Consider the following 13281-nt stretch of genomic DNA (forward strand, 5'->3'; position numbering starts at 1 on the left):
AGGTCGTGGTTTTAATGGATAATAGTAAGAGACTCCATAGGAAATAAAATACCTTCCCTTTCTTACTTACCTCTCATTCCCCGGGAAATTTAAGGTTTAACTAGAGGTTTAGCGTTTCTTCGCTTATATAATCGTAAAATTAGAGCAGCATGCGAAGTATCGCTATGAAGATCACCGTATCTGGTGCTGTCTTGATGACACTTGCTGGGTATCAGTAGATGGACATATCATTGCCATGCCAGCGGCCTGAGTGCTGGGAGGAGCCACGCTTCTCTCACTCTTCACGGCCTGAGTGTTAAGAGGAGCCACACTCACATTGCTCACTCCACGGACCAGTCTCCACCATCAATGGTATCGCGACCACACCAATCTGTCGCTGGTTCAGTTAGTTATTAATGTGAAGCGCACAACCCGTGTGGACCATTCAACACAGTGATGGCAGCAAGATTCTTCATCTGCTAATCACAAGACACACGAATTGCTTAAATTCAACTGTTAAGACGGAGAACTAGTTGTATTGAAAGTAATTTTCTCGAGAGTTTAGGTATTTGAACTCCAGCATTCTTCTAGTTTTTGTGGAGAAGCCGTAGTTTAATTACTGCGAAATGAACAATAAGATAAATTACTGATACAGACTAAAAAAAATCAACTTGACAACTAAGATAAAAGCTGTGTTAATATCAGACAAGTGTAACTAGAGTTACCAGAGCATCAAGTCAACATATCAAGTGCAGATAATCTTCACATTATAACCTACCTTCACGAGAGGCATATTGAGCGTTCTGTAAATAGCATTTTATGTTGTCGAACTGAAGTAGCCAATAACACTGTTGTCACAGACATAATATACATAAGTGATGACCCTTAATCTCCTGGAATAAATCCTCGGTTAAGTTTAAAAAAAAACTAACAAGTGTAAATTAATTAATATATTAAAAATCTGAGTTTTTATAGAGGAGATCCAGTGCTTTCTTGTGCGATTTCCTAAAGAGTTCATTGTGGGTAAGACAGACCATCAGTTGTGTAACCTCACAAATATCACTTTACGAAAGACTTGACATTGATTTTTATAACTGATAATTATATAATCCAGGTTACACTCTATATATATACTCTGAAAAATCAGTTGACACGAGATATATCTAACAATGTCTCTGACTGAATGTTAAAGTGAGTGAAATAGTTTGAAGGATAATAGACGGGTTCATTATAAGTTGAACATTATCACAGTCACAATGGAACCACCAACACTCAAGGAACAAGGTCAGTCTAGTTTAGTGATTGTTTGTTATTTAACAGTTGTCACAATATAGCAGATGCCACAATACAATGGTTGCCACACTATAGCAGATGCCACAATACAACAGTTGCCACAATATAGTAGATGCCACAATACAATGGTTGCCACAATACAGAAATTGCCACAATATAGCAGATGCCACAATACAATGGTTGCCACAATACAGAAATTGCCACAATATAGCAGATGCCACAATACAATAGTTGCCACAGTACAGTAGGTGCCACACTACAACAGTTGCCACAATATAGCAGATGCCACAATACAATAGTTGCCACACTATAGCAGATGCCACAATACAACAGTTGCCACAATATAGTAGATGCCACAATACAACAGTTGCCACAATATAGCAGATGCCACAATACAACAGTTGTCACAATATAGCAGATGCCACAATTCAACAGTTGCCACAATATAGTAGATGCCACAATACAACAGTTGCCACAATATAGCAGATGCCACAATACAACAGTTGTCACAATATAGCAGATGCCACAATACAACAGTTGCCACATTATAGCAGATGCCACAATACAACAGTTGCCACAATATAGTAGATGCCACAATACAACAGTTGCCACAATATAGCAGATGCCACAATACAACAGTTGTCACAATATAGCAGATGCCACAATACAACAGTTGCCACATTATAGCAGATGCCACAATACAATGGTTGCCACACTATAGCAGATGCCACAATACAATGGTTGTCACAATACAGAAATTGCCACAATATAGCAGATGCCACAATACAACAGTTGCCACAATATAGCAGATGCCACAATACAACAGTTGCCACAATATAGCAGATGCCACAATACAATAGTTGCCACACTATAGCAGATGCCACAATACAATCAAACCATACCCCCTGCCGGGATTGAACCCGCGGTCATAGTCTCAAAACTCCAGCCCGTCGCGTTAGCCACTAGACCAGCTAGCCACAATAAGATTCATCCAACTAGGTATATTTCTACACCATAGGAAGGTTAGCACAGGCACCTCTGTGACCACAAATGCAAGTTTTTACAGACGAATCTCCAGCTAGCGTGGCCGTGACGAACTTGAGCTAGAGTTCGTCACGGCCACGCTAGCTGGAGATTCGTCTGTAAAAACTTGCATTTGTGGTCACAGAGGTGCCTGTGCTAACCTTCCTATGGTGTAGAAATATACCTAGTTGGATGAATCTTATTGTGGCTAGCTGGTCTAGTGGCTAACGCGACGGGCTGGAGTTTTGAGACTCTATGACCGCGGGTTCAATCCCGGCCGGGGGTATGGTTTATTTGCAATCGTGTCATTACGATTTCTTAAGCCACAATACAATGGTTGCCACACTATAGCAGATGCCACAATACAATGGTTGCCACAATACAGAAATTGCCACAATATAGCAGATGCCACAATACAATAGTTGCCACACTATAGCAGATGCCACAATACAATGGTTGCCACAATACAGAAATTGTCACAATATAGCAGATGCCACAATACAGAAATTGCCACAATATAGCAGGTGCCACAATACAGGCGCCAAAATGCAGTAGTTACCACATTACAGTAGTTGCCACAATACAGTACATGATTATATACACCTGGAAAATCCTAGAGGGACTAGTACCGAACTTGCACATGAAAATCACTCACTACGAAAGCAAAAGACTTGGCAGACGATGCAACATCCCCCCAATGAAAAGCAGGCGTGTCACTAGCACGTTAAGAGACCATACAATTAGTGTCAGGGGCCCGAGACTGTTCAAGTGCCTCCCAGCATACATAAGGGGGATTACCAACAGACCCCTGGCAGTCTTCAAGCTGGCACTGGACAAGCACCTGAAGTCGGTTCCTGACCAGCCGGGTTGTGGCTCGTACGTTGGTTTGCGTGCAGCCAGCAACAACAGCTTGGTTGATCAGGCTCTGATCCACCAGGAGGCCTGGTCACAGACCGGGCCGCGGGGGCGTTGACCCCCGGAACTCTCTCCAGGTAAACTCCAGGTAATATAGCAGATGCCACATTACAAAAATTGTCACAATATAGCAGATGCCACAGGACAGTAGTTGCCACAATACAGGCGCCAAAATGCAGTAGTTGCCGCAATACAAAAGTTGCCACAGTACAGTAGGTGTCACAATACAGAAATTGACACAATACAGTAGCTGCCACAATACAGAAATTACCACAATTCAGTAGCTGCCACAATACAAAAGTTGCTATAATACAGTAGATGCTATAATACAGTAGGTGCTACCTGGAGTTTACCTGGAGAGAGTTCCGGGGGTCAACGCCCCCGCGGCCCGGTCTGTGACCAGGCCTCCTGGTGGATCAGAGCCTGATCAACCAGGCTGTTGCTGCTGGCTGCACGCAAACCAACGTACGAGCCACAGCCCGGCTGGTCAGGAACCGACTTTAGGTGCTTGTCCAGTGCCAGCTTGAAGACTGCCAGAGGTTTACCTGGAGTTTACCTGGAGAGAGTTCTGGGGGTCAACGCCCCCGCGGCCCGGTCTGTGACCAGGCCTCCTTAGGTCAGTGTCCCAGGATGCGACCCACACCAGTCGACTAACACCCAGGTACCCATTTTACTGATGGGGAACATAGACAACAGGTGGAAAGAAACACGTCCAATGTTTCTACTCTGGCTGGGAATCGAACCCAGGCCCTCGCCGTGTGAAGCGAGAGCGTTAACCACCAGGCCACCAGAGCCCCTGTATGTTGGTAATCCCTCTTATGTATGCTGGGAGGCAGTTGAACAGTCTCGGGCCCCTGACACTTATTGTATGGTCTCTTAACGTGCTAGTGACACCCCTGCTTTTCATTGGGGGGATGTTGCATCGTCTGCCAAGTCTTTTGCTTTCGTAGTGAGTGATTTTCGTGTGCAAGTTCGGTACTAGTCTCTCTAGGATTTTCCAGGTGTATATAATCATGTATCTCTCCTGCTGCATTCCAGGGAATACAGGTTTAGGAACCTCAAGCGCTCCCAGTAATTGAGGTGTTTTATCTCCGTTATGCGCGCTGTGAAGGTTCTCTGTACATTTTCTAGGTCAGCAATTTCACCTGCCTTGAAAGGTGCTGTTAGTGTGCAGCAATATTCCAGCCTAGATAGAACAAGTGACCTGAAGAGTGTCATCATGGACTTGGCCTCCCTAGTTTTGAAGGTTCTCATTATCCATCCTGACATTTTTCTAGCAGATGCGATTGATACAATGTTATGGTCCTTGAAGGTGAGATCCTCCAACATGATCACTCCCAGGTCTTTGACGTTGGTGTTTCGCTCTATTTTGTGGCCAGAATTTGTTTTGTACTCTGATGAAGATTTAATTTCCTCATGTTTACCATATCTGAGTAATTGAAATTTCTCATCGTTGAACTTCATATTGTTTTCTGCAGCCCACTGAAAGATTTGGTTGATGTCCGCCTGGAGCCTTGCAGTGTCTGCAATGGAAGACACTGTCATGCAGATTCGGGTGTCATCTGCAAAGGAAGACACAGTGCTGTTTACCTGGAGACCTGGAGAGAGTTCCGGGGGTCAACGCCCCCGCGGCCCGGTTTGTGACCAGGCCTCCTGGTGGATCAGAGCCTGATCAACCAGGCTGTTGCTGCTGGCTGCACGCAAACCAACGTACGAGCCACAGCCCGGCTGGTCAGGAACCGACTTTAGGTGCTTGTCCAGTGCCAGCTTGAAGACTGCCAGGGGTCTGTTGGTAATCCCCCTTATGTATGCTGGGAGGCAGTTGAACAGTCTCGGGCCCCTGACACTTATTGTATGGTCTCTTAACGTGCTAGTGACACCCCTGCTTTTCATTGGGGGGATGTTGCATCGTCTGCCAAGTCTTTTGCTTTTGTAGTGAGTGATTTTCGTGTGCAAGTTCAGTACTAGTCCCTCTAGGATTTTCCAGGTGTTTATAATCATGTATCTCTCCCGCCTGCGTTCCAGGGAATACAGGTTCAGGAACCTCAAGCGCTCCCAGTAATTGAGGTGTTTTATCTCCGTTATGCGCGCCGTGAAGGTTCTCTGTACATTTTCTAGGTCAGCAATTTCACCTGCCTTGAAAGGTGCTGTTAGTGTGCAGCAATATTCCAGCCTAGATAGAACAAGTGACCTGAAGAGTGTCATCATGGGCTTTGCCTCCCTAGTTTTGAAGGTTCTCATTATCCATCCTGCCATTTTTCTAGCAGATGCGATTGATACAATGTTATGGTCCTTGAAGGTGAGATCCTCCGACATGATCACTCCCAGGTCTTTGACGTTGGTGTTTCGCTCTATTTTGTGGCCAGAATTTGTTTTGTACTCTGATGAAGATTTAATTTCCTCGTGTTTACCATATCTGAGTAATTGAAATTTCTCATCGTTGAACTTCATATTGTTTTCTGCAGCCCACTGAAAAATTCGGTTGATGTCTGCCTGGAGCCTTGCCGTGTCTGCAATGGAAGACACTGTCATGCAGATTCGGGTGTCATCTGCAAAGGAAGACACGGTGCTGTGGCTGACATCCTTGTCTATGTCGGATATGAGGATGAGGAACAAGATGGGAGCGAGTACTGTGCCTTGTGGAACAGAGCTTTTCACCGTAGCTGCCTCGGACTTTACTCTGTTGACGACTACTCTCTGTGTTCTGTTAGTGAGGAAATTATAGATCCATCGACCGACTTTTCCTGTTATCCCTTTAGCACGCATTTTGTGCGCTATTACGCCATGGTCACACTTGTCGAAGGCTTTTGCAAAGTCTGTATATATTACATCTGCATTCTTTTTATCTTCTAGTGCATTTAGGACCTTGTCGTAGTGATCCAATAGTTGAGACAGACAAGAGCGACCTGTTCTAAACCCATGTTGCCCTGGGTTGTGTAACTGATGGGTTTCTAGATGGATAGTGATCTTGCTTCTTAGGACCCTTTCAAAGATTTTTATGATATGGGATGTTAGTGGCTGACATCCTTGTCTATGTCGGATATGAGGATGAGGAACAAGATGGGAGCGAGTACTGTGCCTTGTGGAACAGAGCTTTTCACCGTAGCTGCCTCGGACTTTACTCGGTAGCTGCCACAATAGAGAATTTGCTGCAATACAATAATTGCCAAAATACAGTAGCTGCTACAGTACAATAGGCGTTACAGTACAGTAGCTACAACACTATAGAAGGTGCCACAATACAGTAATTGCCACAATACAATAGTTGCTATAATACAGTAGTTGTCACAATACAGAACTTAGTACAACACGGTAGTTTAAATGAAGTACTTGCCACAATAAAAGAGTTGCCAAAATACTATAGTTGCCACAATACAATAGTTGCCACAATATGGTAGTTGTCACAATACAGAAGTTGGGACAGTACAGAAGTTGCCACAATACTGTAAATGTCACAATAAAGTTGTCACAATATGGCAGTTGCCACAATACAATTGTTGCCACAATTCAGTAGTTCCCACAACACAGTAGATGCCACAGTACGGAAGTTGCCATAATAAAGCAGTTGCCACTACACAGAAATTGCTAAAATACGGAAGTTACCACAATAAAATAGTTGCCACAATACAAAAGCTGCCATAATACAGTAGTTGCCATAGTACTGAAATTGCCATAATGCAGTAGTTCCACAATAAATAGTTGTTACAATACAGTAGTTACTACAGTACAGTAGTTACCACAATACAGTTGTTGTCACAATACAGTAGTTGCCACAATACAGTAGCTACCACAATACAGTTGTTGTCACAATACAGTAGCTGCCACAATACAGTAGTTACCACAATACAGTTGTTGTCACAATACAGTAGTTGCCACAATACAGTAGTTACCACAATACAGTTGTTGTCACAATACAGTAGCTGCCACAATACAGTAGTTACCACAATACAGTTGTTGTCACAATACAGTAGTTGTTACAGTACAGTTGTTGTCACAATACAGTAGCTGCCTCAATACAGTAGTTGCCAAAACACAGTAGTTGCCACAATACAGTTGTTGTCATAATATAGTTGCCACAATGCAGTAGTTATCCCAATAGAGTAGTTGCCCAGTACAGTAGTTGCCACAAAACAGTAGTTGACACAATACAATTGATGCCACAATGCATTAGTTCCACAATACAGTTGTTGCCATAATACAGTAGTTGCCACAATACAGTAGTTACTACAATACAGTAGTTGCCAAAGTATAGCTGTTGCTACAAAATAGTTGCCACAATACAATAGTTGCCAAAATATAGTTGACTTAAGCTGAAGGAATCTTACAGGAGACAGGAATCACAGGAAGAACTAAAAACCATAAAGAAAACTGAAAAACAAACTTCCCTTATGCTAAATCTAAGGAAAAAACAACATCCAGTATTGGGCCCCTGCTTAGGCGGGATGGGACATACACAGATGACAGCCAAGAAATGAGTGGGATACTAAAGTCCCAATATGACTCAATGTTCAGCGAGCCACTGCCCAAACTAAGGGTCAACAATCCAAATGAATTCTTTATGAATGAAACCAAAATTTGGTCATCTCAAAAATCTCGGATATTATCCTAACACCACAAGACTTTGAAAAGGCAGTAAATGACATGCCCATGCACTCTGCCCCAGGCCCAGACTCGTGGAATTCCGTGTTCATCAAGAACTGCAAGAAGCCCCTGTCGCGTGCCTTCAGCATTTTATGGAGAGGAAGCATGGACACGGGGTCATCCCGCACACACTAAAAACAGCAGACATAGCCCCACTCCACAAAGGTGACAGTAAAGCGATTGCAAAGAACCACAGACCGATAACACTAACATCCCTTATCATAAAAAAATCTTTGAGAGTTTTTTAAGAAGCAAGATAGCCAACCACCTAGGTACCCATCAGTTGCACAACCCAGGGCAACATGGGTTTAGAACAGGTCGCTCCTGCTTGTCCCAGCTACTGTAGAGGATAAACAAAATACAGATGTAGTATGCACAGACTGCAAAAGCTTTCGACAAGTGTGACCATGGTGCAATAGCACATAAAATGCGTGATACAGGAATAACGGGAAAAGTTGGTAGATGGATCTATAACTTCCTGACAAATAGAACATAAAGAGTAATAGTAAACAGAGTAAAGTCCCAGGCAGCCACGGTAAAATGCTCTGTTCCACAAGGCACAGTACTCGCTCCCATTCTATTCCTCATCCTCATTTCTGACATAGAAAGAGATGTAAGCCATAGCTCCGTGTCTTCCTTTGCGGATGACACCCGGATTACCATGGCAGTGACCTCCATCGAAGACACCGCGAGATTCCAAGTGGACATCAACCAAATCTTCGAATGGGCCACTCAAAACAATATGAAGTTTAACAAGGAGAAATGTCAAGTAGTACCTAGTTGGATGACTTACTCTAGCCAGCTGGCCCAGTGGTTAACGCACTGGCCTGCAGTTTTACGGCACACTCACCATGGGTTCAAGCTCCACCCGTACTGGGTTTATTTTCAATCGTGTTATTACTATTTCGTGAGTCACTCTAAATGAGCAGTTTGCCTGATGAGACCAAACCTCCACTTTGTCAAACTTCTCCTCCACTGTGTCAAACTTCTCCTCTACTGTGTCAAACTTATCCTCCACAGTGTCAAACTTCTCCTCCACTGTGTCAAACTTCTCCACTTTGTCAAACTTCTCCACTGTGTCAAACTTTTCCTCCACTTTGTCAAACTTCTCCTCCACTGTGTCAAACTTCTCCTCCACTTTGTCAAACTTCTCCTCCACTGTGTCAAACTTTTCCTCCACTTTGTCAAACTTCTCCACTGTGTCAAACTTCTCCTCCACTTTGTCAAATTTCTCCTCCACTGTGTCAAACTTCTCCTTCACTTTGTCAAATTTCTCCTCCACTGTGTCAAACTTCTCCTCCACTTTGTCAAACTTCTCCACTGTGTCAAACTTCTCCTCCACTTTGTCAAACTTCTCCTCCACTGTGTCAAACTTCTCCTCCACTTTGTCAAACTTCTCCACTGTGTCAAACTTCTCCTCCACTTTGTCAAACTTCTCCTCCACTGTGTCAAACTTCTCCTCTGTGAAACAGATTATTTGGTGATGCTGGTAGCAGGGAGCAAATGATTGACGTCTTCGGAGGCTTCTTACTTTATTTGCAAAGTCGTGGTGGGTACACAGGCTTGTGTGTTAAGTGCCCATGGCCCGGGAGGGCCATGCCCACGAGGGAGAGAGGGAGTAGACTTGTTGACTGACTCTAGGCCGCTGAGTGAGTGAGAGCGAGTGGGACCAGCGTCCCACTGACCTCGGCAGGCCTTGAGAGGGCAGCACCTGAGTGCCACAAAATATGAACTAAGCTGCCAGACAGCATAGGCTGTCTGTGCAGACAGTACAGGCTGTCTACATTTGCTTGGCCTCCTACCACATGGTCGTCCCGACCATGTCTGGCAGAAAAAAAAACTCGGTCTCTCTCCCGTAGGAACAGGGCACAGAACACAAAATAAAAAACATATATTTATATACATATGGACATGGAAAAAAAAATTCCTACAGGGAGGGAAGAAAAAAACGTGGGGTGTGCTAAACATTGTGGTCATAGGCAGTGAGCATCAATGGGCATCACTGCATGCCTTCCTGCATCTGGACAGATACTGCAACACAGGAGACATTGCTGCGGCTGAGCTGTGATGTAACGGGGTACGGTCTCCTCTAGAACGGTGAAGCAGTCATTGGAGGAGTCACTGTAGGTTTCACTCAACCTGGGGCACGACATGCTGGTGCCCTCGAGTGAGGCGTCGTCAAAACTCGGCAACTGGGCAGGACTTCTGGCAAGTGACTCAGGAGGACACTTCTTGACTGGTACTGTCGCTGGGCTGTCACTGTCGGAGAGCATGGAGTGAGTCGTGGAGCAAGTCATGGCAGAGATGACTGGGCGAAACATCAGGGAGCCATAACATCATACACCATACTGCAGTGTGGGCTAGCAGTCAAAGTGACATCATCTTTGTGCAGGCTGCTCACTGAAGCTTGTGACACGAGGCTGACACAGCGCCTGCTGACAGGGCTAACTGCGGCTTGACGAGTGTCATTCTCTCGGCAGTTGGAGTTATAGCAGAGGTTAGTCTAAACGTCCCCAGACTTGTTTCTCTACATATAACTGCACTCTGAAGGTCTGGAGGTGAAGTGAAACAAATCTCAATGGGAATCGTAGCAGGTACGATTCTGCAGAACATCTATGAGTGACGAGCATAAGAGCTTTCTGTACAAGGGGCTCCTATGCTCAGGGCTGACTAATATCAGCTGTCAAATGCACTGGTCACACTGGGTGACAACACAAGGTACTACGCAGGGGTCTGGCCACAGACCTGTGGTCGATACACAGCTGGGCTCAAGACCACACAGGACACACGGAAAACTGCACACACACCCGTGGTACAACATGGTTTAAACTAGCAAATGATGCTTTTCTGTGCACAAAACTGACACTAAGCCATACATTAACATGTAAAAACACTGACTGAGAGGAATTAATTAACACACGACATATATCTTCTCTCAATCTTCTCGACAATACTGACATAATTACTGAAACACTCGATGTGACATCATGTGATGTCAGGCATGACGTCGTGAGGTGACATCAGCAGCACTGTGATGTCAGCAGATGTCTCGAGGTGATGTCAGGCAGACATCATGAGGTCACAAAGTCGGGCAGCAGCATCAGTGGCATCAATGTGATGCGGGCAGCAGACCACAGCATGAGGCCTGGGACATCTGGCTTGGTAACTCACGTGGCTCGTAGGTCCACGTGGCTTCATCCACACCACATCCTGACCAGCCGGGCTGTGGCTTGTACGTTGGTTTGCGTGCAGCCAACAGTAACAGCCTGGTTGATCAGGCTCTGATCCACCAGGAGGCCTGGTCACAGACCGGGCCATGGGGGCATTGACCCCTGGAACTCTCTCCAGGTAAACTCCAGGTAAACACCTCATGTGGTGTCGGGATCCACGCAGTGTCGTGATCTACGTGGCATGCTGATCCACGTAGCTTCGAGTGGCCTCAGGCACTTGGATACACAGCTCTGGCAATGAATTCATACAGAAAACAGCAGAAACACAGCAGAGGGAGTGAGTAGTGGTGAGTGATGGTAGACGGGTGAGTATGAGTAGGGTGAGTGTGGGCGAGGCGAGGAAACGGCCACTTCCACTCTCCCACTCACAACACAGGGATACACTCCCACTGGGCGACGAAATCACCACAAAACTCACCTCTGGCTTGCTGAAATAGCTGTGCTAAGCTGAACAACAATGGCAGAACATACAAGTGATGCTGAACATGTGACTTGAGAAACTGTGGGACGCTGTGGCGTGGGGTCGCTGGGACGTCACTTACAATTCTCGAAGAAATTTGAGAAATTTCGGCCAAATCCTGCTTGTACCTGTGTCTGGATGCTGAAACGTGCAGACACGACATCAGGATAACTCGCTGAGAGATGGATGCTTGTTGTGTAGGGTGATGAAGTGAACAACTTCATTCCTTCCTCTCTCCGGGCAAACACAACTTCCTGCGACTACCGCTTCCCACCATTTATATTCTGTTGTCACCATTTATAACCAGCTTGTTTGGTGGCTCTTGTAGAGCAGGGTTCAATGATACATCTTTGGAGGCTTCTTACTTTATTTGCAAAGTCGTGGTGGGTACACAGGCTTGTGTGTTAAGTGCCTATGGGTTGTGAGGGCCATGCCCACGAGTGAGAGAGGGAGTAGACTTGTTGTCTGCTTCTAGGCCTGCCCAGGTCAGTGGGACGCTGGTCCCACTCGCTCTCACTCACTCAGCAGCCTAGAGTCAGTCAACAAGTCCACTCCCTCTCTCCCTCATAGGCATGGCCCTCCCGGACCATGGGCACTTAACACACAAGCCTGTGTACCCACCACGACTTTGCAAATAAAGTAAGAAGCCTCCGAAGACGTTTATCATTTACTCCCCGCTACCAGCATCACCAAATAATCTGTTTCACATTGATGGCAGTGGTGGGATAAATGGTGGAAAGTGGTGGTCACAGCAAGTTGTGTTTGCCCGGAGAGAGGAAGGAATGAAGTTGTTCACTTCATCACCCTACACAAGAAGCATCCGTCTCTCAATGAGTTATCCTGATGGCGTGTCTGCACGTTTCAGCATCCAGACACAGGTACAAGCAGGATCTAGCCGAAATTTCGGCTAATCACCTTTCGTGATTATATTTCTCATATTCTCATAATTTCCCTCTTTTGGTGATTTAAGACACTTGCAGCATGAAAAGTCTTTTATTCACAGTGCACACAAATCAGCCAAAATGTCGCTTTATAAAGCGTGCAAGTATACTGAGGTCAGGTCAGATGGTGGAGAGGTCAGTAAAGGTAAAAATCAGGTGACACCATGAAAGGGAGGGACCTGGATCTGGGCGTCAGGTCAAGAAGTTTGTTTTTACGTGTTACTTCTGGACAATGTTTGTGATGGGTTTTGTTAGCTTATTCTGCACACTTCGCTGTTTTATCCTATTGTTTTGCTGAGGTGGATTGAGGTGCTCATAGACCTTTTATTGTGTCGTTTTCATGATATATCAGTCGTCTTTCACACAGTGAGGTGAGACTGCAGGTTGTCACCTGACTGTCTTCCTTACTGATCTCAGAATTATTGTTTTACAAAATGATATTTCTGGTTATTTCTGTGTACTTGATAAAGTTTCGTGTGGGTGAGACGTCATACAGCGAGAGACTTTCCCTCTTGAAAGTCTCTTTTGAATCATCACATATCAACTTCTGCATTTGTCTACTTTCTTTTTTCTTTAGTTTTACTTACACTTGACGGCTGAATGTTGGCACACAAGTGATCGCTTGCTTCAACGGGTCACAGTTCCCGGGCGTTCACAGTTACATCCTCATTACGTTGGCTTCACTGGAAGTAAAATGAAGTTTTCGCATATTTTTATTATTCTCTTCATTTTTTAAACATGTTGTTTTAGAAAGTTGTGTATGATAGATCTCAGCAGTCTGCTCCTACGTGTTTGTGGC

At 45.0% G+C, this 13281-nt stretch overlaps 1 protein-coding gene across 1 annotated transcript in view; it reads left to right on the forward strand.

The window, feature by feature from the left end:
• Nucleotides 1-221: 221 nt before the first annotated feature.
• The window catches only part of LOC128705678 (putative inorganic phosphate cotransporter), a gene marked incomplete at its 3' end in the record, with an annotated part of 106043 nt that continues 92983 nt past the window's right edge, over nt 222-13281 (forward strand). Inside the window, 1 exon segment of the mRNA XM_070100808.1 lies at nt 222-1263. Coding sequence (XP_069956909.1) covers nt 1236-1263 — 28 coding nt within the window.

The sequence above is a fragment of the Cherax quadricarinatus genome, chromosome 74 (genome assembly GCF_038502225.1).
Source record: "Cherax quadricarinatus isolate ZL_2023a chromosome 74, ASM3850222v1, whole genome shotgun sequence".
Taxonomy (NCBI): Eukaryota; Metazoa; Arthropoda; class Malacostraca; order Decapoda; family Parastacidae; genus Cherax; species Cherax quadricarinatus.